The following is a 27,313-nucleotide window of genomic DNA, read 5'->3' on the forward strand; positions in this document are numbered from 1 at the left end:
CGGCCCCTGATCCTGGCTTGGCGAAGTTTTCCTAATGGAAGCAAGCATTCGCGCGCAGGTTGCTTCCGAAAGGGCATCGATCAAGATCTTCAGGTGATGCAGCGCCTGTTTGTAAATCCGGAAGAGTGTGTACAGTATCTGTGTACAGCTGTATTCACGTGCCGCACTGTACCTGATTGCTGAATTAACCCATTTTCTGGGCTTCGCAGTCTTTTGAGCTGTAAACTCAGGAGGGGCTGGATTCACCCAAGGTGCTAATTCACCTCCTGGAAGAAAAAAAAAAAGAAACATAGTAAAGGTAAAGTCTGCATGTTTGCAGACAAGTATTTAGAATTAGGGATGGGCATAATACAGAATTAGGGAATCAACACATAATACAGATCCTTGTTTGTAGGAGGACAATTATCTTGGGGATGTGGGGACTGGGCTTGGGGGTATTCATCAAGCCATCTCAATTTTATTATCTTACATAAAGGTTTAGTTGCTTTATTTATCAACAGATAAAGTCCCTTTTCTAATATTATTCTTCTCATAATTGCCGTTGCATAGACCAGGAAAGAAAAGATGCAGCTATTGGACTTTTCACTGTTGACAGTTAACACAACATACTGAACCAGGTCAGTTACCAATGTGGAAGCTGTGTTGACACAGCATGCTATGCTTGGTGAGGTTTAACTTCAGATTTTTTTTCTTTTTACAATAAGTTGCGTGAACCTCAGCCGCTCAGTTTGCTCGTGGTTCAGTACATTGGGTAAATCCCCAAAATGGGTTAATTCAGGAAACAGATAAAGCAGGTTGTGTGAATCTAGTTCCATCATTGGGTCTTGGGGGGGAGTCTGAACTACAGAACCTTTATGTACTGTCTCCGTTTGTGATTGCAATCATTTAGCCAGCCTTTCCCAATTTCATGCCCTGCCAAGTTTGCTACTGGGAATGATGGGGGTCAGAATCTGGTATATCTGATGAACCCCGAGCTGAATAACACTGCTTTGGAGTGCTGAGCCAGGTGAACATATGGAAAAATAAAGAAGTCTGTCCGTTGGCCTACTTTTAAAGCGTGTTTACTTTGTTAGGCTGCTTTCAAAGGTCTTGGACAAAGATTGTTTTATCAGATTTGAAGGATGTCTCAGATTGAATCACCTGCTCCAGGTCAGATCTACAGTTCAGGGCACTTCTGCAGCTCATTAGTGGGATGCCAGGCATTGCCTAAACACCTCCAGTGAAGGGAAACCCACCAGCTCTTACCAAACAGTGTTACCCTTAGAAGGTTTCTCTCCAAAACCTGCCTCCCTGCCATTTTTGTCCCCTGATCCTGGTCTTGTCCTCTAGAGCAGCCCTTCTCGACCTTTTGACCCTGGAGGAACCCTTGAAATATTTTTCAGGCCTTGGGGAACCCCTGCGCATTCAGGCTCAAATACAGGCCAGAGGTTACAAAATTATTGTATTTGTTTCATGCATAGGCCTGTATAGATGCATGAACAGTGTTCTTAAACTAAAAATAAAGAACGAAACTTACCTCTTTAATGTGAAATTGCCAGAATGTAAAATATTTTTTTAAATAAATCGTGATCTCCCAGGGGACCCCTAGTGACCTCTTGCGGAACCCGGGGTGCCACGGAACCCTGGTTGAGAAACTCTGCTCTAGAGCAAAAGGAACAAATCTGTTTTCATCATGACCACTCGGTGAAGGTTTCAAGATAGCAATCTTATCTCCCCAATCATCTCTTTGCCCCAGCAGTTGCAGATGCCAAGAACAAAAGCTGGACCTTTCTACCCCCCAAGAGCGTGCAGATGGATAAGGTGTGGCTCCTCTCTAAAGGCCCAGGCTTGCACATACAGTGGAGAAAAATGGAGAAAACACGTCATTTGATTTATTTTCCTTCTTCTGGTTTGAAGCCACCCGATTCATTTTTCTCCTGCGTTTCCCTTTGCAACGTTAAGAATTTTAGCGGGTGAACCAACCCAGGGTCGTAAAAGCAGCCCTAGGATTTGAACTGGGCTGGTCCTAAAATCCTAGGGCTGCTTTTACGACCCTGGGTTAGTTCACCCGCTAAAATTCTTAACGTTGCAAAGGGAAACGCAGGAGAAAAATGTTCCTCCATTTTTCTCCACTGTTTCTTTGTGGGAAGATCTCTTTTTTTCTTAGTTTCTCCATTTTTTTTCCCCAGCCTTCTGCTCTCTAAGTGTGGCCGATGGTGAGAAGTAATGAAAGCTGAAACTCAGGAACATTTGGAGCATGGTTTCTCAGCCTTGGCAAGTTTAAGACGGGTGGACTTCAACTCCCAGAATTCCCCAGCCAGCAAGTCCACCCTTCTTAAACTTGCCAAGGCTGAGAAACCCTGATCTGGAGGGTGCAGGTTGTTTCCTCCCTGCCTTACAGAAACAGCTGCAGACGAGCCTAGCCTTTTATATAGGATGTTTAATAGGACTGCACAGTGCTGCTTCAGATCCTGTGGGATTACAAGGCAGCAACTGAAGCTCTAGGGAAGGACACAGCATCTGTTTATCCTGCAGCCTGGCCTGCCACGTTGCTGTAACCGGGAGAGGGCTGAGGTGCACATAACTTCTTACAAGCAGCTTTTTGCTCCCCATCCTGGAACAGCAGCCCTGATTTCCTTCAACCTGCAGCTTAGTCTCAGGCCTTCCAAGCATGTCATGTAGGTCACCTTGCACAGGCGTGTGAGGCCGTTGTTATTGCTAGGGCTACCCGGTGCTTTGGGCTGGATTCCAGAATGATGCTTCCGAATGCGAGGGAGCGTGAGTGCAGCGCCAGGCAGCAGCTCATTAAAGCAGGGTCTGGAAGCAGACCTGGCTGCTTTAATAAGTCTCCCGCAAGCGCTGCGCTAACCCTCCCTTGCACTCCAAAGCCTCCTTTCGGAATTAGATCCAAGACATTGCCCGGTCCTGGCTGTTAGCCCCATCATGAAGACTGGAGGATATTACAATCCAGGCTGAGATTTTAATCCAGAATGGTGGTTTCTCTGGTTTTGGCTTAGCGTGATACAGGAACCCAACTGCTGAGGTTTCAAACTATGCTTTATGGCAGAGTGTCAGCCTTACTGGGTAGACCAGACAGGAAACATGGCCAGGTATGCTAATTCTATTTTCTGCTGTTACTGGCTTGCTTACCTGCCCCTTCAGATTTTAAACCCACCTTCCATCCCCCAAATTGCCTTCCTCTGTGTAATGATACATGGGAAATGTAAAGCTCCATTGACAGAATCTTGCAAGTCTGAAAGTACCATTCTCCCACCATCACCTTTACAGCCTGATAACTTAGAGAGGGTCTCTCCTGAGCCTCTTGCCCCGCCCACTATCCAGCTGTGGGCTATGCTTCCTCTTATCTGACCATTCCCTAAGTAACACCTCTTCACCCAGTCTCCCAAGGTCATTCCTACATACTATTACACAGAGGAAAGCAATTTGGGGGATGGCAGGTGGGTTTAGAATTTGAAGGGGCATGTAAGCAAGCTGGTAACATTGCTCTCTGCCATTGTCCATTGTCCCCTGGGACACTGCCCATCCCTCTAGCTTACCTTTGCTTCAGGACAGGCGGAGACATGCTGCCCTGGGCTGCATGGATTTCCATTTTTATTTTCTAAGGATGCTTCTTGAATCCAACCTCTAAATAAAGACAAAACAAAAAGACTGGCTCTAGGGAGCCCCAGGTTCAAGTCTGTCTTCAGCCATGGAAGTTCTCTGGAGGACTCTGGGCCAGTCCCTCCCTCTCAGCCCAAGAGCCAATGTGATGTGGTGGTGAAGGTGCTGGATTAGGAGTGGGGGACCCAGGTTTCAGTCCACCCTCAGCCCTGGAAGCCCACTGGCCAACTTTGGGCCATTCCATCTCAGCTCAACCTGCCCTACAGGTTTGTTGTATGGAAATTTGTAGAAGGAGTGATACATACATCTAAATCTATATAGGCAGGAAAGCTAATTACTTTGGAAATCCAGAATCCTGCAGTGGCCTAGGCATGAGGAGACCCAGATTGAAGTCAGCTCTCAGCCATGGAAGGCCTTTAAATGACTCTGGGCCAGTCCCTCCCCCTCAGCTTAAGGACCGCTGTAGTGCAGAGGTGAAGGTGCAGGACTGGGAGCAGGGAGTCCCAGATTCGAGTCCCGCTTCCACCACAGAAGCTCCCTGGGGGTCTTTGGGCTGGCCCTTCTCTTTCAGCCCAACCTACCTTCCCAGGATTGTTGTGGTAGTGAAAAATAGCAGAAGGGAACACTATGAACGCTGCTTTCAGCTGCTGTTCTGAAGGTGGGATAAACTTACAAATATTAATTAATCAATCAATCAATTAATTAATTAGAACCAGGGCTTCCATGCTATTTCAAAGCTCTCTGACAATCAGGCTGGAAATGTAAACTCATTACAAATATTATCAGTGCATTTATCCAAAGTAATCTCTCCCCCCTCCCCCCACACATACCCTCTGATTTCTCCTCTTCTGTTTAACTTTATTTAGGAGGGATGCTGACAATGAATCCCCTTTCCCTGTTCAATCAGATCACAACTGTTCTTTAGAGGAGCCGGATGGGGGAGGAGGCAGGGAGAATCTCTGGCCGTCTCATTGATTTAAAGGGGTGCTGAAGTGAACACCAGAAATGTACAGATAACCTACAATGGAGAAAGTAAACGGCCCCAGCCTGCCACTGCAACAGCTGGTGACCCAGCCAGTTCCTCTGACGGTCCATGAGGATTCCTTCTCTTACAAGGTAAATTCTTTTCTCCTAAAATTTTCCTTTCTGAGATCCACCAAAGGGGCTTGAAGTAGCACAAGAAGAGGGTAGCTCAGAAACATTGACCCGGGGAGCAGTTGCTAGGGTAAAAGGCATGTATATGAGATGGGTGGCCATATCTACTTAGGGAATGAATGAATGAATGAATCAATCAATCAATCAATCAAGTAATGCAGCCTGTTTTGTTTTGTTTTGTTTTGTTTTGTTTTGTTTTGTTTTCAGGACCAGGTAAGCAAAATTAAAAAATTTCTCATTGCAATCTGAATGTGAAACATGGAAAAGTCTGCCTAGTCAGGAAACATTGATCTTTATAGCTGATTAAACCCTTGGAGCTGGTCATACCTGTCGCACCTAGTTTTTCCAATTTCTTGGAAACTTCGTGTTTGGACCAAATTGCCTTTGAACATAAACATTTCAAATGCTAAGGTGGAGAATCACTGATTTAGGACATAAAAAAAAACCCTACATTGGCTAGGAACTCTTTGCTGCTTCAATCCTTCTCCACCCTTGGCTTAGAGGTCCTAAATCCAGACTTAAAAATGAAGCACGAAAGAAGGAACCACCATCACATCAGTTGCTATAGCAAGACTACTTCCTTCTGGTTGGCATGCTGAAGGCTGCTTTCCTCCCAGCTCTGGAGCTGGGGCACAGATGAGATACTACCACCCGCCCCACCAGTCTCACAGCATCTCTGGGCTGGTCCAAACACTCTGGAAGTACGAAAGGACGTGGATAAACCGCTGTTCCCACCTGAGTGTGGAATGGAATAGATGGTTGGAGGGCAAGGGTCACCTTTCTGACCTTCGAAAAGGTTACAGGAGATTATTTGGTGATATCATAACATTACTGGAAGGGCAGGTCAGCCCAGCTGTGTAGACCAGACCAGACCCAGACCAGAAAATCAACTCCACAGGAAGACCAGAACTATATTTTATCGAGATTGGCTATAACAACAGAATCTGTTATTAATTAAATTTAACCCTAACTTTAACTCAAAATATTATTGCATTTCAGCGAGTATAGGAAGGATGTGATGGTGGTTCCTTCTTTCGTGCTTCATTTTTAAGTCTGGATTTAGGACCTCTAAGCCAAGGGCGGAGAAGGATTGAAGCAGCAAAGAGTTCCTAGCCAATGTAGGGGTTTTTTTTATGTCCTAAATCAGTGATTCTTCAGCAAAGGATCGTTACCTTGTCGTGGTGCTGGAGCTGGAGCACCTCAATGATGCCATGAGCTAAACCGTGAAGGGCCACCCAAGACGGGAAGGTCATGACAGAGAGGTCAGACTAAATGCGATCCCTGGGGAAGGTAATGGCAACCCACCTCAGTATTCTTGCCGTGAAAACTAAATGGATCAGTACAACCAGAGATATGTCGGTATACCATCGGAAGATGAGACCCCCAGGTCGGAAGATGGTCAAAATGCTACTGGGGAGGATGAGCTCAACTAGCCCCAGACGTGATGACGCAGCTAGCTCAAAGCCGAAAGGACGGCTAGCGGCCGACGGTGCTGGTGGTGAACGGCGAATCCGATGTTCTAAGGATCAACACACCATTGGAACCTGGAATGTAAGATCTATGAGCCAGGGCAAATTGGATGTGGTTATTGGTGAGATGTCAAGATTAAAGATAGACATTCTGGGCGTCAGTGAACTGAAATGGACTGGAATGGGCCACTTCACATCAAATGACCACCAGATCTACTACTGCGGACAAGAGGACCACAGAAGAAATGGAGTAGCCTTCATAATTAATAGTAAAGTGGCTAAAGCAGTGCTTGGATACAACCCAAAAAACGACAGAATGATCTCAATTCGAATTCAGGGCAAGCCATCTAACATCACAGTGATCCAAATATACGCCCCAACCACAAATGCTGAAGAAGCTGAAGTAGAGCAGTTCTATGAGGATCTGCAGCACCTACTGGACAACACGCCTAAAAGAGATGTTATTTTCATCACAGGAGACTGGAATGCTAAGGTGGGCAGTCAAATGACACCTCGAATTACAGGTAAATATGGCCTGGGAGAACAAAACGAAGCAGGACACAGGCTGATAGAATTTTGCCAAGACAATTCACTCTGCATAACAAACACTCTCTTCCAACAACCTAAGAGACGGCTTTATACATGGACTTCACCAGATGGACAACACCGAAATCAGATTGATTACATCCTTTGCAGCCAAAGGTGGCGGACATCTGTACAGTCGGTAAAAACAAGGCCTGGAGCTGACTGTAGTTCAGATCACGAACTTCTTCTTGCACAATTTAGGATCAGACTAAAGAGATTAGGGAAGACCCACAGATCAGCTAGATATGAGCTCACTAATATTCCTAAGGAATATGCAGTGGAGGTGAAGAATAGATTTAAGGGACTGGACTTAGTAGATAGGGTCCCGGAAGAACTCTGGACAGAAGTTGGCAGCATTGTTCAGGAGGCGGCAACAAAATACATCCCAAAGAAAGAGAAAACCAAGAAGGCAAAATGGCTGTCTGCTGAGACACTAGAAGTAGCCCAAGAAAGAAGGAAAGCAAAAGGCAACAGTGATAGGGGGAGATATGCCCAATTAAATGCAAAATTCCAGAGGTTAGCCAGAAGAGATAAGGAATTATTTTTAAACAAGCAATGTGCGGAAGTGGAAGAAGACAATAGAATAGGAAGGACAAGAGACCTCTTCCAGAAAATTAGAAACATTGGAGGTAAATTCCAGGCCAAAATGGGTATGATCAAAAACAAAGATGGCAAGGACCTAACAGAAGAAGAAGAGATCAAGAAAAGGTGGCAAGAATATACAGAAAACCTGTATAGGAAGGATAACAATATCGGGGATAGCTTTGACAGTGTGGTCGGTGAGCTAGAGCCAGACATCCTGAAGAGTGAGGTTGAGTGGGCCTTAAGAAGCATTGCTAATAACAAGGCAACAGGAGACGACGGCATCCCAGCTGAACTGTTCAAAATCTTGCAAGATGATGCTGTCAAGGTAATGCATGCTATATGCCAGCAAATTTGGAAAACACAAGAATGGCCATCAGACTGGAAAAAATCAACTTATATCCCCATACCAAAAAAGGGAAACACTAAAGAATGTTCAAACTATCGAACAGTGGCACTCATTTCACATGCCAGTAAGGTAATGCTCAAGATCCTGCAAGGTAGACTTCAGCAGTTCATGGAGCGAGAATTGCCAGACGGACAAGCTGGGTTTAGAAAAGGCAGAGGAACTAGAGACCAAATTGCCAATATCCGCTGGATAATGGAAAAAGCCAGGGAGTTTCAGAAAAACATCTATTTCTGTTTTATTGACTATTCTAAAGCCTTTGACTGTGTGGACCATAACAAATTGTGGCAAGTTCTTAGTGGTATGGGGATACCAAGTCATCTTGTCTGCCTCCTGAAGAATCTGTATAACGACCAAGTAGCAACAGTAAGAACAGACCACGGAACAACAGACTGGTTTAAGATTGGGAAAGGAGTACGGCAGGGCTGTATACTCTCACCCTACCTATTCAACTTGTATGCAGAACACATCATGCGACAAGCTGGCCTTGAGGAATCCAAGGCTGGAGTTAAAATCTCTGGAAGAAACATTAACAATCTCAGATATGCAGATGATACCACTTTGATGGCTGAAAGTGAAGAGGAACTGAGGAGCCTTATGATGAAGGTGAAAGAAGAAAGTGCAAAAGCTGGTTTGCAGCTAAACCTCAAAAAAACCAAGATTATGGCAACCAGCTTGATTGATAACTGGCAAATAGAGGGAGAAAATGTAGAAGCAGTGAAAGACTTTGTATTCCTAGGTGCAAAGATTACTGCAGATGCTGACTGCAGTCAGGAAATCAGAAGACGCTTAATCCTTGGAAGAAGAGCAATGACCAATCTTGATAAAATAGTTAAGAGCAGAGACATCACACTGACAACAAAGGCCCGCATAGTTAAAGCAATGGTGTTCCCTGTAGTAACATATGGCTGCGAGAGCTGGACCATAAGGAAGGCTGAGCGAAGGAAGATCGATGCTTTTGAACTGTGGTGTTGGAGGAAAATTCTGAGAGTGCCTTGGACTGCAAGAAGATCCAACCAGTCCATCCTCCAGGAAATAAAGCCAGACTGCTCACTTGAGGGAATGATATTAAAGGCAAAACTGAAATACTTTGGCCACATAATGAGAAGACAGGACACCCTGGAGAAGATGCTGATGCTAGGGAGAGTGGAAGGCAAAAGGAAGAGGGGCCGACCAAGGGCAAGATGGACGGATGACATTCTAGAGGGGACGGACTCGTCCCTGGGGGAGCTGGGGGTGTTGACGACCGACAGGAAGCTCTGGCGTGGGCTGGTCCATGAAGTCACGAAGAGTCGGAAGCGACTAAACGAATAAACAACAACAACAAATCAGTGATTCTCCACCTTAGCGATGTTAAGCTGTGTGGACTTCAACTCCCAGAATTCCCCAGCCAGCATGCTGGCTGGGAAATTCTGGGAGTTGAAGTCCACAAAGCTTAACGTTGCTGAGGTGGAGAAACACTGTTCTAAATTGAAAGTAGGCAGCCTGGTTTTCCTCCCAGATGTGTTGGACTACATCTCCCACAGGCCCCTGCATTTGATCATGCTTGCTTCAGTTAATGGGGATTGATGTCCAAAGCATACGGATGGCATGTGCATGTTTGTGCACACACACAAAGAAGCATTACCTATTCTGTCCCAAACCAGCAGCTAAACGTTTGGATTTCAGGGGTGCTTTTGGTCTTAGAATTCTTGCACGCATGAGTTTGGAAACGTATGGACCAGCTTCTTCCAACCCAGTGTCCTTCACTGGGTTGAACTTGGGAATGAAAGCAGTTCAGGCCCACTCAAAGTATCTTTGACAGCATCAGGTTGGAAAAAGCTGGCATGGATTTTATATTTGCCTGGACAATTACATGCTTCTTACCGGATTGTTTTCCGAATACCATAGCAACCTTGGAACAACCTCGTTTGACTGGTCTTGCAGCCATGGGAGTGGATAGAAAAGTTTTGCTTGTCCAGGGGAGCTGATATTTTTTTCTGGACCACTGAGTGTTCAGTTGTGTTTCCTTGTTCTATGTTCTTTGACAAAGTCTCTGCAACTTGTTTCATGCATCACAGAAAGCTGTGGGTGATCTAAATTTCATTTGCTGAATAGGTTATTATTGGTTTAGTAAAGGTAAAGGTAAAGGTTTCCCTTGACGTAAAGTCCAGTCGAGTCCGACTCTAGGGGGCGGTGCTCATCTCCGTTTCTAAGCCTTGGAGCCGGCGTTGTCCATAGGACACTTCCGGGTCATGTGGCCAGCATGACGACACGGAATGCCGTTACCTTCCCGCCGAAGCGGTACCTATTGATCTACTCACATTTGCATGTTTTCGAACTGCTTGGTGTGCAGGAGCTGGGATTAACAACGGGAGCTCACCCCGCCGCGCGGTTTCGAACCGCCGACCTTCTGATCACAAAGTACTTAGTGTGAACCTCCCATACATGCCCCCCAGGGAATCTGCATATGCCAGCTGCCATCAACAAATCATTTTCCTGCTATCTCCCCTGATAAGTATTGTGTGTGTATGAGAGAGAGAGAGCAGAGAAGGGGAAAAAGAGATAGAAAATCTTTGGGGAAAAATGGAGTAGAGGTTTGCATGTCATGGAAAATATGCAAACCAGCACCTCCAAGTTCTGCCAAATTATTTCAGATGAGTTTTGGCTCAGCAGAAGCAAAACCTGGAACATTTAAATTGTTCCAGGTTTCGGATTAAGCAAAACCTAGAGAGACCCCAGATTGGTTTTATGGAACAAAGTGTCAGCCTTATCAGGTAGACCAGACAGGAAACACGAACATTTTGACTTTCTTGACCATACCCTGCAGAAATCCCTGTTGAGATCTGAGGCCATGAGCTTCACTCTAAGGATGGTATTCCAACTGAACAGTTAAATAACTAAATTATTTAAATCTGGCAATACTTATTATGAATGAATTTAATCCCGCTTTTTTCTTCCCCAGCCATTTTGGACATCTTGGGGGTGCCCGTCCCTCTTTTTGCAAAGCAGGTCCTGACCTGCTGTTCAAAGGCAGGGGAAGCCCTTAATCCCTCAAAGGTTGCAGACTTCTAAGTCATAAACTATAGTTTACAAACCAGAAAGGCAGCCGCTGGAGCTGTGTAATGTATGTTCTTGGAACACTTTGAACTTTACAGCTGATCTCACTCCATTGCTTTGCTTGGCAACTGACTTTGGGTCTTGTTTGGCACAGAACGTTAAGCTTGATATAGTGGAACAAATACACTTTCCCTCCCAAGTGCAGCATTTCTGTCTCGCATCCACAGGACCCGTGAGCGTAATGTCTGTGTTTTTCCTTTCTTTGCAGGAAAATCTGATCGGTGCCTTGCTGGCTATTTTTGGGCACCTCATGATCAGCATTGCGCTCAACCTCCAGGTGAGTTGAGAGAAAGAGAAAGAGGATCTTAGAGCCAAAGGAGGTAGAAACTGCAATGGGTCTTCTCGTTCTCCTTTGTCTTCCCCTAGAAATACAGCCATATCCGGTTGGTGAGTTGCAAAGAGTCTAAGGCTTATTTTAAGACCAAGACATGGTGGTGTGGTATGTTCCTGCTCTGCCTGGGAGAATTGGGGGTCTTCTCCGCCTATGCTTTTGCCCCCCTGTCCCTGATAGTGCCTCTGGGGGCAGTATCTGTCATAGGTAAGTCCCTCAACACCTGTCAGCTCTTCAAGGTAGACCAGACTAGGAAACCAAAGTCATGAATGCTAATAAGACTTTTACTATTTTTATTTATTTATTTATTCATTCAATTTATATAGCCACCCATCTCACGTATGTGACTCTAGGCGGCTCAAACCTAATAAACAAATAATTGAAAATGAGCAACTAAAATGAAAACCGATTGAAACAGTTAAAACTTAATTTGTATGAAGCGATAACCCAGCGGGTCATGAGTTGGCTAGGTTTTCATAATGATGTTGCTCAGTGATAGAGCACACGCTCAGCATGTATGAAGCTCCAGGTTCAACCCACAGCATCTCCTTTCTCTGTGTTCTCAGGCCTTGGGACAGGATGGTTGTTGAGCACCTTTTAGTTTAGCTTAATTTAGTCTGGTTTAGGATTGGGACGTTTGTTCTTCTTTTTATATGTATTTTTTTTCCTTTATTTATAAGCCACCCAGAGTTGCCCAGGAGTTAGATGGCCTCAAAATTGGGTTTATTTTAATTATTTATTTAGCAAATTTTTATAGCCCCCCTATCTCTCTAAACGTGACTCTGGGCAGCGTACAACCAACAAACAGTTAAAAACAATATAGCAACCATTAAAAACAATTAAACAGAAATAAAAACCAAGATTGCAGGAGAATAACAACTGCCTAAACACAATGCAGTCATCTCATAGGCTCCCCAGGGGATCCCCAAGGTTGTTGGAAAAACCACATTTTCAGGGCTTTCTGGAAGGGATGGGGATAGGGCCAACAGGGATAGCAGGGATGGGGCCAACCTTACCTTGAGGGGGATGATGTTCCAGAGGGCAAGAACCACAGCAGAAAAGGCATGCTAAATAAATAATGTTTGTTTGTTTTGTTTTAATATTTTAACACATTAATAATTTTATTTATTTCTGAAATAATGGGCTTTTGAGCAAGTTATGATGAAGATGATTGTGCTAAGGATGATTGCAGTTTTTATAGCAATGTTTCTTAAACTTTTTGCTCTCAGGACCCCTTCCCACCTTTATAGATTCTGGAGGACCACAAAAGTGGGACCCTTCCCACTTTTATAAATTCTGGAGGACCTTTTATTTGTATGGATTATATTTTTCAATATTTACCATATTAAAAATTAAAGTTGATACATTCGTAGAATATTTATTTATTGAATCATATAAAAATCACAGTAAGGTTAAGTACATTGTAAAATGAATTATGTGCCAACCTACAGTATGTATGGCTGGAGAAGAAGAGGGATTGGGAAACTGGGGGAAATGGGTTCTCTAGATCTTCTCCCTCCCGCTCCATTTTGTGGTACAAGTAGTCGTTTAGCAATTTCCTCATTTAGCAACCATTCACAGTTACGATGGTGATAAAAAAGTAACTTTGCAACCAATCCTCAAATTTATGACTTTCGTAGGTCTGTAAAGCAAAGGAAAGCTAAAGTAAAATTGTGATGTTTCACTTAGCAACCGCTTTGCTTAACAACCAAGTTGCCAGTCCCAATTGTGGCTGCTAAACGAGGACTATCTGTATTTCCTAGGTCTTCGATGGCTTTGTATTTTGTTGCTGCCTTGGGTCATTGTAATGTTTTTTCTGGCAACTTGCCATGTAAGATTTTGCACCATAGAAATGTGTTCAGTTGTCTGTTGGGTCATCCTATGGCAAGTCTGGGCAATAAGCAATCAAATGATATTAAAACTGCAAAATACAGAATCAACCAATCATTTGCACAAGTGAAAAAACAACACACACACCCAAGCGTGAAGTCATCAGACCGCTGTATCTAGTATTTGCAAAGCTCATTGCTTGCTGCTTTCTCATTCAGCGAGTGCAATCATTGGAGTCATATTCATCAGGGAAAAATGGAAGCCTAAAGACTTCTTGAGTAAGTTACTGGGTGCATTTTTAAGAACCGTCTGCCTCCAGCATGTTTCTTTCTTCCTTTGCTTCCCTTGTTGCATCTTGCATGTATTGTACAAATCAACAAGAATTGGTTTCTGGCACCTCCTGCTACAAATTTAATTCCTTGCAAATTGCTTTCTTTTTCCTGTTTCTTACCTGCCTGTTTGTTAGGACTGGCTTGGCAGTAGCTGGCTACTTCCTCATTATTTCAGAAAGGCTGAAGCCCTTACTTGCGTTGGCTAACAGGGGTGGGCTGGTGGGTTGGTGGGTTTGCATCTTGGAAGTCTGGAAGAAAAGGGGACACTGCTGCCCCTTTCAGTTTACACCCAGATCCTTGGGGGGTGTTAGTTCTTCAGCGTTCCTTCTTTTGCTAATTGTTTTGATTACAGTACCTGCTCTTATATTTTATTAATTTTAAAACCATTACCCTGTTCTCTTTTTGTCATTTCTAAGTCGCTTTGTCTCTGTTCTGCAGAGAAAATGGGATGCCCGCTTTAAATTAATTGCACTGGCACGGCAAGTCTCATTATTTGTGGTTAGCACGGAGTTGTCGTCCAAGCCATCTAAAAGGGCAGCCCGTGCTACCTTCCCCATCTCGCTTTTGTAACTCGGCGTGTGTGTGGCTCAGGGCTGCTGTCGGCCTCTGAACTAATGCACTAACACAGCTTCTCCTGTCCTCTTCCTACCAAAGGGCGCTATGTTTTGTCCTTCGTAGGCTGTGGCTTAGCCATTGTTGGGACGTACCTGCTAATCACCTTTGGACCAAACAGTCATGAAATCATGACAGGGGAGAACATCACAAAGCACTTGGTCAGCTGGCCGTTCCTTCTGTATATGGTAAGGTGATCCATGTTTTTTTAACCTGTTTAATTGTGTCTGATTCTCAGGGACTGCCTGGACAAGTCCCTGCAGTTTTCTTGGCAAGGTTTTTTGGAAGTGGTTTGCCATTGCCTCCTTCCTAGGGCTGAGAGAAAGGGACTGGCCCAAGGTCACCCAGCTGGCTTTGTGCCTAAGGAGGGAACCACAGCCTCCTGGCTTCCAGCCTGATGCCTTAACCAATACACCAAACTGGCTCTCAGGGTGATCCACTGAGTCTAACCTGTGGTCTTCCATCCCCACCCTCATTCCATTTAAAGGCCTAAGCCAATAAATGGTGTTTTGTGCTTGCTCTGTGGTTGCACACTTCTTTGATCTAGATCAGTGTTTTTCAAACTTGGCAACTTTTAAGATGTGTGGACTTCAACTCCCAGAAGTGCTGGCTGGCTGGGGAATTCTGGGAGTAGAAGTCCACACATCTTAAAGTTGCCAAGTTTGAAAAACACCAATCTAGAGCTTTAGGTTTGACTGTAGCTCATTGAGTGAACCGCAGGAGCTGAGCTCATACACCAAGCCAAGCCATAAAGCAGGGGTAGGCAACTCGATCTCAGAGCTGTGTGCAGTCTTCTGTCTGGTGCCAGCGAAAATCAACAAACAGGTTTCTTTTCTTCAGAAGAGTAAAGTAAATTCTAAAACAGGATGACTGTAGTTAAGAAAAATCAAGAATCTGCCTCAATACTTTCAGGAAACACACAAACAAAAACCAATACTGTCACTCGCAGCTCCAGGTTTGTTAAGTGTGGTTCTCAGCAGTCAAAAAGTGGACCCCCCCCCTTGCCATAAGCCATAGTTTACATATCACAATGATGTACTCACCCATTGTATTAAGCCAAACCCTATTAGGTAACATCATGACTTAACGCAATGTGATCCCAAATTGGGTTTTATTCCATTGCAGTTACAATGGATCCCTAGATATCCTTACTCACAAGTAGATCCATAGCCAGCTGAGTTCGCTCCTAGATGGTTGTGTTTAGATGCGGATGAAGCTGTTGGTTATTTTAACTCTAGGTTGTTGAACAAGCCAGGCTTGGCCAAGCTCATTGTAATAATCTGGGGTTTACAAACTACAGAGGGTAAATTCTTGTGTTGTTGAGGGCAGCTGGCTTAGTGGGGAAGCTGCTGGAATGGCATCTGGAAGACCCAGGCAGGGGGCCGTTCAGGTTGAACGCAGCATGAAGGAGGACCAGCAAAGCTCAGGGAGTCAGCAGCACTTCACTTTCTGGGCAAAACAGCCAAAAATGAAGAAGCTGCCAGAAGAAGAAAGGAGCTCAGCAAACAGGCATGGCCCCCAGGAGATAATTATTAATTAATTAATTATCAAATGTATATGGTCATCCATCTTGCATAAATAACTCTGGGTGACTAACAACCCAAAACCCAATGTAATAAAAACCCCATGAACAAAGAAAAAGTATAATTAAAATGATCACTACACAAGAACCAAGCTTACAGTGTTGGGTTCTCTACGTTGCTTGCCCACTGAGCAGGGTGGAGGCGCAGCAATGCCCACACGTGCTCCCCGCTTCCTCCGTTCCAGGGGCACCTTCTAAACTGCACAAGGTGCCACGTGGCTAGCAGCAGCCTTGGGCCCAGGTTCAAATCCACTCTCAGCCAGGAGAGCTCCCTGGGTGACTTTGGGCCCACCCCTCTCCCTCAGCCCAGCCTACCTCGCTGCATTGTTGTGGTGGGCAAAACAGGGAGGGCGGAGTGTTGTATATGCTGCCCTGAGTTCCTGGAGAAAAGGTAGGATAAACAGGTAACACACAGATAAAGTAAACTGCGCTCCGCCTAAATCCATCAAGTCGCATTACAGCTTAATGCAGGGCTTCCCAAAACTTTTTCCTTCATTACCCAAAACCGCTTATCGGAAGTCCTTTTTACCCATTGTAGGTAAAACACTTTAAGTCAATTTAAATGTCCCTGTTGTGATTGGGTGATAGGTTCAGGTGTCGTTACCCAAAGAAAAACCACCTTTACCCAATTTTGGGTAATTTAGCCAGGTTTGGGAAGCACTGGCTTAATGCAGTGTGTGAACCTAACAGATAGTCCTCACTTAATGACCGTTTGTTCAGCAATCATCCAGCAATCGTACAATGGTGCTGAAAGAAACAACTTATGAGCATTCTTCATACTTATGACCGTCGCAGCATCCTGCAGTCACATGATCACCATTTTCAACCTTCCGATAAGCAAAGTCAATAGGGAACTGCGTGCTTTGCTTAACAATTGCCACAAAAATGGTTGTAAAATTGGGTCTGGAGTCGCTTAACTCCTGCATCGCTTAGTGACCTAAATTCTGGTCCCAGTTGTGGGACTACCTGTAATCTGTAACTCAGCCCTCCCAAAAAGTTGATAATTGGAATGCAAACTCGAGCTTCCAGATTTCTGGGGAACTAAGGCAAGGGGACCCCCTTTTTCATTTCCAAAAGGGAGATCTGTCTCATCAGCCTGCAAGGCCAAGAATGTGAAAAAAAAGATTGGAAACCCAGCCTTATTTCAAATCCAAAGTCGATTCTCTGCTCTCTTCCCCTTAGCTGGTGGAGATCATTCTGTTCTGCCTGCTTCTATATTTCTACAAGGAGAAGAAAGCAAACTATATTGTGGTGATTCTGCTCCTAGTAGCTCTCCTTGGTAAGTTCCTTTTCTTCCTCTTTACATAAAATAAATGTGACATTCTGGATTGTTAAACCTCTGGCTCTGATGAGTCAAAGAAGCAAGCTCATGCATGGGTGTGTCTGTCTGTCTGTCTGTCTCTCTTCTGGTAGATGTGTGTCTTTAAACTGAAATCCTACAGTGGCTATGAATTTAAGAGAAGCAGAGGAAGGTGGGGGGAACCACTTGAACCTTTATTCACCAGGTTGTAAAATTCCTTTCCCCAATAAATTATTTCTTTTCACCCCCCGTTTTTTTTTAATCGTATGGCATAGCAGTTCAGTGTTCATGCTGCTTTTTCTTGCTGGGAAATCCTTGTGAGGTCCAGCAGCCAGATGTGTAGACTATTTAGCCCTGACAAGTCACGTTGCCCAGGGTGCACCATGAGGAGGCAAGTCTACATTGCACCGAGTGGGGCTGAGAGAGAGGGACTGGCCCAAGGTCACCCAGTTGGCCTTCATGCCTAAGGCGGGACTAGAACTCACAGACTCCTGGTTTCTAGCCCGTTGCCTTGACCACTACCAAACTGGCGCTCTTTCACCCCCAGTGAAGCTTCAGGACATCGCATATTTTGCTGAGCTTTTCGTTTTCATATTGAGTGGTTTCAATTCTGCTCTTCTAAAGCATAACATTGATTTTCATTATTGGAACCACTCAATCGGGAATCTGGTGGCACCTTTTCTGACTAACCATTTTTAACCAAACTTAGGTAAAGGTAAAGGTTTCCCTTGACGTAAAGTCCAGTCGTGTCCGACTCTAGGGGGCGGTGCTCATCTCCGTTTCTAAGCCTTAGAGCCGGCGTTGTCTGTAGACACTTCCGGGTCATGTGGCCAGCATGACGATACGGAACGCCATTACCTTCCCGCCGAAGCGGTACCTATTGATCTACTCACATTTGCGTGTTTTCGAACTGCTAGGTGAGCAGGAGCTGGGATTAACAACGGGAGCTCACCCCGCCGTGCGGTTTCGAACCGCCGACCTTCCGATCGGCAGCTCAGCGGTTTAACCCGCAGCGCCACCGCGTCCCTAACCAAACTTAATAGATTATTTAAGCATTTATTAAGTTTGGTTAAAAATGGTTAGTCGGAAAAGATGCCACCAGACTTTTTTTTTTTGCCACTCTAGACTAACAGGGCTGTTCTGTAATGGAATCAGTCAGGTTTCCACTTTAATTATTGCAATCATGCATATTTCTATCCATACACCCACACACTATATATGCAATCAGCTTTATTTTAGTAAGAAATAACCTGAATTACTTGTTGTGAACAATTTTGGGCACTACCACCAAACATGATCTAATTGTTAAGGTACACCTATCTTGATCTTCAGTCTAGTGCCTTCCACGCATGTCGGACTATACAATGCATAATTCCAGCTTGGTGAATTCCAGTAATTCAATATAGCTGAAGAGCATAAGAGAAAGTTTGATCAAAGGCCCCATAGTGGTCCTGTTTTTTTTTATAGATAAGCAAGATCTTGTCCTCCTAGAAGCTTGCTTTCAGGTCATCTTTCCCAAACTGGTTCCTTCTAGGTGTTTGGGGGCTGCATCTTCCAGAAATCATGATCCAAGGCCCCTAAAGGAGTCAGATTTTATGTACAGGTAGTCCTCGACTTATGACCATTCATTTAGCAACCATTCAAAGTTACAACGGCACTGAAAGAAGTGACTTACAACCCGCCCTCGCACTTAAAACTGTCATAGCGGCCCTGCGGTCATATGATCAAAATTCAGGCACTTGACAACCGGCATGTACTTACAACATTTGCAGTGTCCCGGGGTCATACGATCACCATTTGCAAGCTTCCCAGCCAGCTTCTGATGAGCAAAATCAATGGGAGAAGTTGGATTTGCTTAACGACCATGGTGCTTCGCTTAATGACTGTGGCGATTTGCTTAAAGACTGGAAAAAACGGTCGTAAAATCAGATGTGGTCACATGATGCCTCACTTAATGACTGCATCGCTTAGTGACAGAAGTTCCAGTCCCAATTGTGGTTGTAAGTCAAGGACTACCTGTATTTATTTATTGGATTTCAAGGCTGACTCCAAAAACACTTTGAGCAACAAGGGAGCTGACTGCCTGGACAAACCACATGAATAACATCCAGACAAAAATAAATTCACCAAGGACTGAGTTGGAGAGGGCTGAATAAGTCAAGTTCTTGTTCCCATTGTAAGGAGATCTCTGCAGTTGTAATGGGGATCTCTGCAGTCCCCGTTATTGTTTTTTGCTCACCATTGTTAGCCTTTGCTCTTGAACAAAACAAGGGTTACCCTGGTGTTTTTCAGGTTCCATGACAGTCATTACTGTCAAAGCCGTTGCGGGCATGATCGTGGTTTCCATTCGGGGGAATGTGCAGCTGGGCTACCCAATCTTCTACATCATGGTGGTTTGCATGGTGGCGACAGCGGCCTTTCAGGCAGCGTAAGTGGAACCGAGCTTTCTTTCCCCAAATAGGTCTTTTCCTCCTGCAGCTTGCCACCAAATGTCAAGGTAATTCAAATTTAATTAAAATGAATTATAGATTAAAAATAGAGCCTGTGCGGCAGGTGGCAGTGGAAACTAGGTAATTGCATTCTTGTTGCTGTTTCTGGCCAGAGATGGGTCTTTTAGTAGCAATTTAAGTGATTTCCTGCTCTAAAGAGGCTGCAGGGCATTTGGGAACGTGCAGCTAAATGCCAGCTTCCCACACTTGTGGCTACATGGAAGAAGAGCCAGACCAGCAGGAATAAAAAAGGTCCCCATCCAGGGGCTTGCTGGGAAGGGTGCTCAGAGCATGATGGAGATGTGGAGGATCCTTCCTTAATATAGAGAAAGATGTTCTTCTGGACCTCAAAGTTCCATTTGCAACCCTCATAGCTGATAGGCTGAGATAGCAGGGAACACTTAAACCTGTTTCTCCTGCATCCGCTATCCAGATGTTTTTGGCTGCCATCAGCCAGCCAATATTAGGAACTGACTTCGGAAATGGAACTGGAGGGATGCACCTGCTGGATCAAAGTCTATCTCCTCCAAGATCCATTCTGATACAGTAGCCAACTGTTTTGGAAGCCCACAAGCAGGACATCGTTATTAATAATTCCAGGCGGGTGGTCTCTCTTCCTGGCACCAGCACACAGCTGCTGTGATTAGAAGCTGCTGGGATCTTCCCTAAAGCCAGAAAAAATGGTGGCTGTCACCATAATCATGATGGAAATGGATTCCATAGCTTGAACGGCATGCTGTATGATTCCTTTTCTCTTCCTGACCTTCCACCGTTTAGCTGAATTGAACCCAAAGTCTGCCCATAAAGTCTACAGGAAGTCCTCATTTAATGACCACAATTGGGACCAGAATTTTGGGTCTGTATTCGCGGTTGTTAAGCAAATACAGACCCAATTTTACTACCATTTTTGTGGTGGTCATTAAACAAATCACACAGTTTCCTATTGATTTTGCTTATCGGAAGCCGGCTGGGAAGGTCGAAAATGGCGATCATGGGACCGTGGGATGCTGTAACTGTCATAAATGCGAGGAACAGTTGTAAGTTGGTTTTTTCAGCGCCATTGTAACTCCAGACAGTCGCTAAATGAACAGTTGTTAAGTGAGGACTACCTGTATCTGTAAACAGCCCTGTTTACAGATCATTTTTTCAAATAGCCTCATATTTTGTCAGTATTCTTCCTCACGCCCCAAGGCCATCTTCCTCCCTTCTCCTACAGTAGCTCTAAAACAATACACTTGGAGAAGCTGTAACCAGAACTGTTTACAGTATGCGATAAATGCTTAGCAATATTTTGAAATTCAAGGCCATTCATGGGTGTTGAATTTGGGGGGCCCATTTTAGGGGGGCAGGGGGGAGCATGTTTAAGGGGGAAGGTGAAAGCCAGAGTCCTCCTGGAGGCAAAAGTTCCTATTCCCCTCCTTTAAACCATCTAAATCAGTGCTTTTCAAACTTGGCAACTTTAAGATGTATGGACTTCATCTCCCATACTGGCTGGGGAATTCTGGGCATTGAAGTCCACACATCTTAAAATTATCGAGTGTGAAAAGCCCTGTCTAAACACTCTGGAATAAGCTGAAGTTGCATCATGGAAATCTGCCTGTTTTGTCCCCCCGCCCCCCAATCAGCAGCTGAATCTCAGGGTGGTGGGACCTGCTTGTGGTTCGTAACTTGTGGGTTGCCCGTTTCTGTGCTGAAACATCTTTGGTTTTTAATGAAATGTTTTGTTATTGTTTGTTTATTTGCAGTGCTGTCTGATCCTTTTTCCGCCACTGTATTTTTTTTTCTAGGTTTTTAACCCAAGCTTCCCAGCTGTATGATGCGTCCCAGATTGCCAGTGTGGGTTATGTCCTGTCTACTATGATAGCCATTACAGCAGGTAAATGTAGACCAGTGCATTAAAATGGTGACTGGAGCTGACCAGCAAACAGCCTGAAATGGATTTGGCCCCCTTCCCGTCCCCAGGAGAGAATCCCTAACCCTAACTCTTGCCTTGAAATGTATTTTTAATGCTTGAAATGAAATTGCCTGCCTTAATAACAAGATTGTGTGGGTCATTTGCTCCAGTCCAAAACTGTCTTTCCAGTGAGATGGACATTTCAAATTAAGTCCGTGTTTCTGGTGCCTAGCAAATCTTCTCTGTTTGGGTTTGATTTCATTACATATCCAGCAGAGAACATGAGCTACTTCTTTCGCATTGCTTGAGTTTTGGTATTTGTACCCACTGCAGTCCTAAGCGTGGTCACCCTCTAGGACAGTGTTTCTCAACCTTGGCAACTTGAAGATGTGTGGACTTCAACTCCCAGAATTCCCCAGCCCTAATGGGAGTTGAAGTGCACATATCTTCAAGTTGAGAAACACTGCATTAAAGCAAACAGAAAGGGACTGCTTCCTGCATCCCACCAGATGACCCTTTCTAATAGAGGGAACCCCGAGCTCACCCCTCCTGTTGGACTTAATGGGACAATTAATGGATTCTCAAACTAAAAACAAACCAACCCCAACAGGGCTGGCTGTTAAGTGCAAGCCAAGGCCATATGGATGAGTTATGGAACCTTGCTCCGTTGTGGGTTTTTTTTGGAACCTGGTGGATCCTCTGTGTGTGAAAAGCTTTCCATTTCTTTTCTTAGTAACTTAGTTGGCAGTCTTTTGACTTATAAAAATATGATATGTCCATGCACCAACTGCGTCTACTGGGTAAGTTTTCATTTTGTTTATGCTGTAAGCATTTTGCTAACCTTTGCCTGGCGTTAGTTAAGGAGGTTCTATTTGAAAAAGCTTCTCTTTTTTCCTTTTTCAGGTGCAACTTTTTATTTGGATTTTATTGGAGAGGATGTACTCCATATTTGTATGTTCGCCTTGGGGTAAGTTTACAATATTGATTGGGCTCTGGGTACCTTGTAGCTCTTGCGTTTCCTTCTTCCCTGCTTAGCTAGGTCCTCCTCCTCCTCCTCTTCCTCCTCTTCCTCCTCCTCGTATTATGGCTGTTTGAAGTCTACTCTGTGCATCTCCTATCTCAGAGTGGTGAAAAACAGTGTCAATTTTTTTTTAGCATATTAAAAACACAGCTTGGGGACTGTAAGTTGCCCACCCTTTGCTAATAGTTTGGGAACATTTCTGGGTGAATTCTCAACTGCCTGAAAAAGCTCTAGTGAAACCAATTGACAGCTGATCTTATTCTCACCCACAACCCTGTCTGCAGTTTGCTGGATTGGGAAAGGTGGCCCTAATCTCTTTCCAGATTGCAGTGTTGGATCCGGTCAGAAATAGCTACAGGTAGTCCTCAGTTAGCGACTGCAAGTGGGACTGGGAACTCCCATTGCTAAGTAACGTGGCTGCAAAGTGAAAAATCACATGACCGCCCTGACTTACAATGGCAATTCCAGTTGCCGTTGTTAAGCAAGTCCCATGCAGTTGTTAAGCACAATGTCATGTGATTGCAACTCCCTGCCAGCTTCCCCATTGACTTTACTTGTCAGAACTGGCGATCACATGACCATGGGACGCTGCGACTATCACAATTGTGCACTGGTTGCCATGTGCCCAAATCACGATCTTGTGACCATGGAGACACTATGACAGCTGCAACTTCAAGGACTGACTGTACGTCTCCTCATTCGGCACTGTCATAATTTCACACAGTTGCTGAATGGGTGGTCGCTAAGCAAGGACTACCTATATTTTGCCTTTCTTGGAAACCGAATTAATGTAGCGATTTGCGATGGTATCTGGGAGCTGAGGGAGGAGAGAGCACATTCCAGGGGGATAAGCGTTCTCAGAGCATTGAAAGCCTTGGCAGGCGAACAAAGAAAGTTAGGCTGGCCCCGCCTTAGAGTCCCAGGAGCATTTTTCCCCTTAGATCGGTTAGGGAACCTTTAGTCTGGCAAGATTCTGTGTATGGCAAGAGCAATAAAAGAACTAGAGGTGTGACTTCGACTCAGCGTGGTTCTTCGCCGGTGATCCTGACACATTTGTTGCTAATTAAAGCTTAATTCGTTCATAGTCAAAGAATCTCAGCAGCTGAGTCCTAATCCCAGGAGCTGGTGTCTTCTTTCCTCCAAGCGAAAGGTCCAGGCCTTATATTTGCCGGGACAGACCTGAGAGCTTATGGGGAGCAGTGTCTGCGGGAGATGAAAGGGCCAAAGGCAGGAGCATCAGGACAGAAGCCCCGCCCCTTTTGTGCATGCATTGTGATGTCACACAATGCATCAGGGCGGGGCTTATGCCACATTGCTGCTTTCATCGTTCTGATGAAAGCAACAAGATTCTACGGACGTCGCCGCATATGGAAAAACTTGTCAGTTCAGAATTGGGAAGTCAAAAGGACTGCTTAGGGGTGGAGAAGTCCAAGGGCCCTTATTCCTGGAGAGGACGCATTGGAGCAGGGGATGCTGTTCCCTTAAGGAACACCAGAGACACATGTCTACCTTCCTTTCCTCTCCTCATATTCTTCCTGTATCACTTACCACTGCTAATAATAATAATCAGAATAATAATAATAATAATAAGTGTTCTAATTTATGCTAAGTCTCCTGATGCTCCTCCTTTCCTTAGAAATAATAGGAATTTATTTTTAGGTAGAGAGGGCTAGCGTACAACTATCTGAAGTGAGTAAACGAGTCTCAGTAAATTTCTCAGAGGGCAAGAGGGCACTTCAGCCCTCCCCATGGCTTTTGAAAACCACTCAGTTTACTTAGAACTCTTTTTGATGTTCATGCTCTTCACAAATGCTTCACTTGTACCCTAAACAGTCTTATAGAAGCATCTGGAAGTGTTCACTACATTGCTTTGCCCTATGAACTGCGTTAGCATGTGGGAAAGCAAACAGCTTTTTGAATGTCTTGTTTTCAAAAGAAGTCCGATGACTCACTTTCTGTCAGGTCACTGTGGAGCTGACTAAGATGTTTAGGTGTCAACCACTTCCTCTCTCTCATCTGTTTTAAAATTCTTTTTCTTGTCCTTTTAAAATCTCTTTCAGATGCCTGGTTGCATTTTTAGGTGTCTTCCTGATCACTAGGAACAAGAGGAAATCCATCTTTTTTGAGCCTTACATCTCCATGGACGCAATGCCAAGTAATCCCAAAATCCAGTACCTTTTTAATAAAACTGACAGGCTTTTGAAAAAGTCTCTTCCCCCCTTCCCCGCTTTATTATTTGGCTGCATCATTTGCTCTAGGTCAGGTACAAAAAATGGGGCACAAAAACAGTATGGATGAGCCCGTTTCTTGGTGATGGTGATATTGAAGATGTGATGTCCTGAGTGTTCTTGGCTGCTATTTATGTTATTTGTGTTGTTTCTAATTTTGATTGCTTTCCTTGTTTATTCTGCTCATCTCCTATTGTAATAGTAGCCACCTAGAGTCGAATATATGAGATACATAAATTCATATAAATGAATTCAATAAATACATACATACATTTTCAGAGTCCCTCCATTTTAGATTTGTTTTTTGGAGTATTGAGGGAGGAGTTTAAGGGGCAAAAAATTGCTTTAGGCCTTGCAGAGACTTAAAACACTAGCTCACCCCTTAGAGACCTTGAAAAACCTCAGAGATTTGGACTTTGGCCCCATGCAGTGTGGAGGTATATCTTCTGCCACCTCGTGCAAAGCCCAGGGCAGTCTTAGAATCGCAAGTGTGACACCAGGACCAAATGCAGCATTCTAATTTGAGAAGGAGGTCCATAACTTGGGTATCTCAATAGATGCTTGGCCTCGCTTCTCCCTGTCTCTCCTTTTCTTAAAGTGACCCAATCCAATGCAATGTGATGCAGCTCCAGTCCCCAGATCAGCTAGGTCTCAGAAGGTATGCTTTGGGGTCAAGGCGTTAGAACAGGGTTTTTCAAACTTGGCAACTTGAAGATTTGTGGACTTCAAATCCCAGAATTCCCCAGCCAACAAGCTGCCTAGGTTGAGAAACACTGCTTTAGAAGATGAAATTAGAGTTCGGGTAGATTAATGGAAGTGACAGGTTAAAAGAGCAATTGGATTTCTTTCTGTTTTCAAACCTCTATGTTTAAAATCCACCTTTGTCCTTCCCTTGATCTTCAGGCATGCAGAATCTGCACGACAACGGAACTGCAGTTCAACCAGACCTCAAAACTTCTTTTTCCTATGGCGCCCTGGAGAACAACGATAGCATCTCAGAAATTTACACTCCTGCTACATTAACCATTGTCCAGGAAGAACATGCTTCCACAGGAGCCTCTGCACATTCCTGCCGGAGCATGGCACACAGCAAGAGCGAGTGAATGCTCTTTGATGGAATAGCGTAGGTGTGATTGTCCTATTTATTACCCCTCCCTTTCTCTTACTGAGCCCAAAAGGCAGCTGAAGTAGGGATGAACTCATATAATAAGCCTAAAGAAAGAAAAAACACGCTCATTAAGAGTCACGTACCTGGAATACAAAAGTATTCCATGTACCTGGAAAACAAAAGTATTCCATGTTAAGCTGAATTGCATTGGAATCTGAACAGCTGCATCAAAGGAAATGCAGAAGGCCTTAGAGTAGCTAAATAGGCCTTACGTAGGTGAGTACAGATGCTCTGTTGCAACAGAAGCAGTGGTTTCGTTGGGATAGTTGTATACAGCAACTCTACACCAAGGATTGTGTATCTTTTAAAATCAGACAGAATAGCATTCTCCAAGAAGTGTGTATTGGGCATTTCCCACGCTGAAAACTAGTTCTTTCCCCTTTTTCTGTTACCATGGCTAACCAGAGATGTATTGATGTGGTTGACTGGTATGCCCTGTTCTCCTTTGTATATCTTCTTGTCCCCAGCTTGAGTGGCAGGGGGGCAGGATACATTTCAAGTGTTCTATTATCCTGGTCAAAATGTTTGGTTACGCAGTTCAGCATTTTCTCCCAGGATAACCACTGAAATAGGTGGGGCAGCAACATGGTAACTGAAGACACATTGCCACTGAAGACGCATACCTTTCAGATCAGCACACACCGCAATCCAGTTTGGGTCCAGCATGGGTCTACAGCCCCAGGTGTTGAAAATGTGATGGTTGGCTACCCCAAAGACCACCATCTTGGAACCATACTGTTTGTGGTTTTAATAAGTGCCCTGAAAATGAATTTCTGCATTGTGATGTCCTTCGGATTAGGCCTGGTCTTCATATTTAGCAGGCTGGGGTAATACAGGATGAATTGCATCATTTCATATTACTGTTTGGAGACTGCATTTGAACGCGCTGTTGTGGATTAAAAATACTTCCCCGCAAATAAAGAGAGAGCCAGCTTCTGCAGGTGACCATGAGTTGTGACCAAAACTTACTTCCTTCTTTCCCATGTGTGGTATTTATGTTTAAATTGCAGGAATTATTTATATCGGGGAGCATTTTAAAAATCTCCTGGTATTTCAACTTCCAGTGTATAATACTGCAACCCATTCTATATCTCATCCTATTGTGGCTGAATTTTTTTCCTGCAAGTTTTTGTTTTTTTTAATATATATTAAGAGTTGTATCTCCTGCTTCTCTCCAGCAGGTGATAATGCTTATACAATCTTGGCTGATCTTAAAACACTAAGCTGTATTAGACCTGGTTAGTAATGAGGATGGAAGACCTGTGGGAAAATCCCAGAGTTATAGGGTGTACTGGGAAATGTAAGAAGCACCCCAGAAAATATAGGATCTACCCACTTCCATAATCTTGTCAGATTTCTGTTGGTTGCCAGTTAAAGATGACTTCCTGGCTTCTTGGAAGAATTACAGGTAGTCCTCACTTAACAATCATTTGTTTAGTGACGGTTCAGACTTACGACAGTGCTGGAAAGAAATGACTAATGACCAGTCCTCACACTTAGAACCGTCACAGCATCCCCGTGGTCACATAACCACAATTTGGGCACTTTGCAACCAGTTCACATTTATGACCATAGCAGTGTCCCGTGGTCACTTTGACCTTCCTGGCCGGCTTCTGGCAAGCAAAATCAA

General features: G+C 44.3%; 1 protein-coding gene across 2 annotated transcripts; it reads left to right on the forward strand.

Annotated features, from left to right (window-relative positions):
• Window positions 1-481: 481 nt before the first annotated feature.
• On the forward strand, window positions 482-27,125 carry NIPAL3 (NIPA like domain containing 3). Of its 2 annotated transcripts, none has more exons than XM_063312032.1 (12): window positions 482-621; window positions 4,470-4,716; window positions 11,105-11,173; window positions 11,263-11,434; window positions 13,276-13,335; window positions 14,068-14,189; window positions 16,766-16,862; window positions 19,176-19,311; window positions 21,160-21,248; window positions 22,170-22,233; window positions 24,348-24,442; window positions 25,419-27,125. In XM_063312032.1, the coding sequence occupies exons 2-12, from the start codon at window positions 4,624-4,626 to the stop codon at window positions 25,616-25,618; spliced, it is 1,197 nt and encodes a 398-aa protein (XP_063168102.1). In that variant the 5' UTR covers window positions 482-621; window positions 4,470-4,623; the 3' UTR covers window positions 25,619-27,125. The 2 variants fall into 2 exon arrangements, with proteins under 2 accessions (XP_063168102.1, XP_063168101.1); XM_063312031.1 differs by having other exon boundaries at window positions 489-621; window positions 14,044-14,189.
• The last annotated feature ends 188 nt before the right edge of the window (window positions 27,126-27,313 follow it).

This window comes from Candoia aspera, chromosome 10 (genome assembly GCF_035149785.1).
Source record: "Candoia aspera isolate rCanAsp1 chromosome 10, rCanAsp1.hap2, whole genome shotgun sequence".
In the NCBI taxonomy this organism is placed as follows: Eukaryota; Metazoa; Chordata; class Lepidosauria; order Squamata; family Boidae; genus Candoia; species Candoia aspera.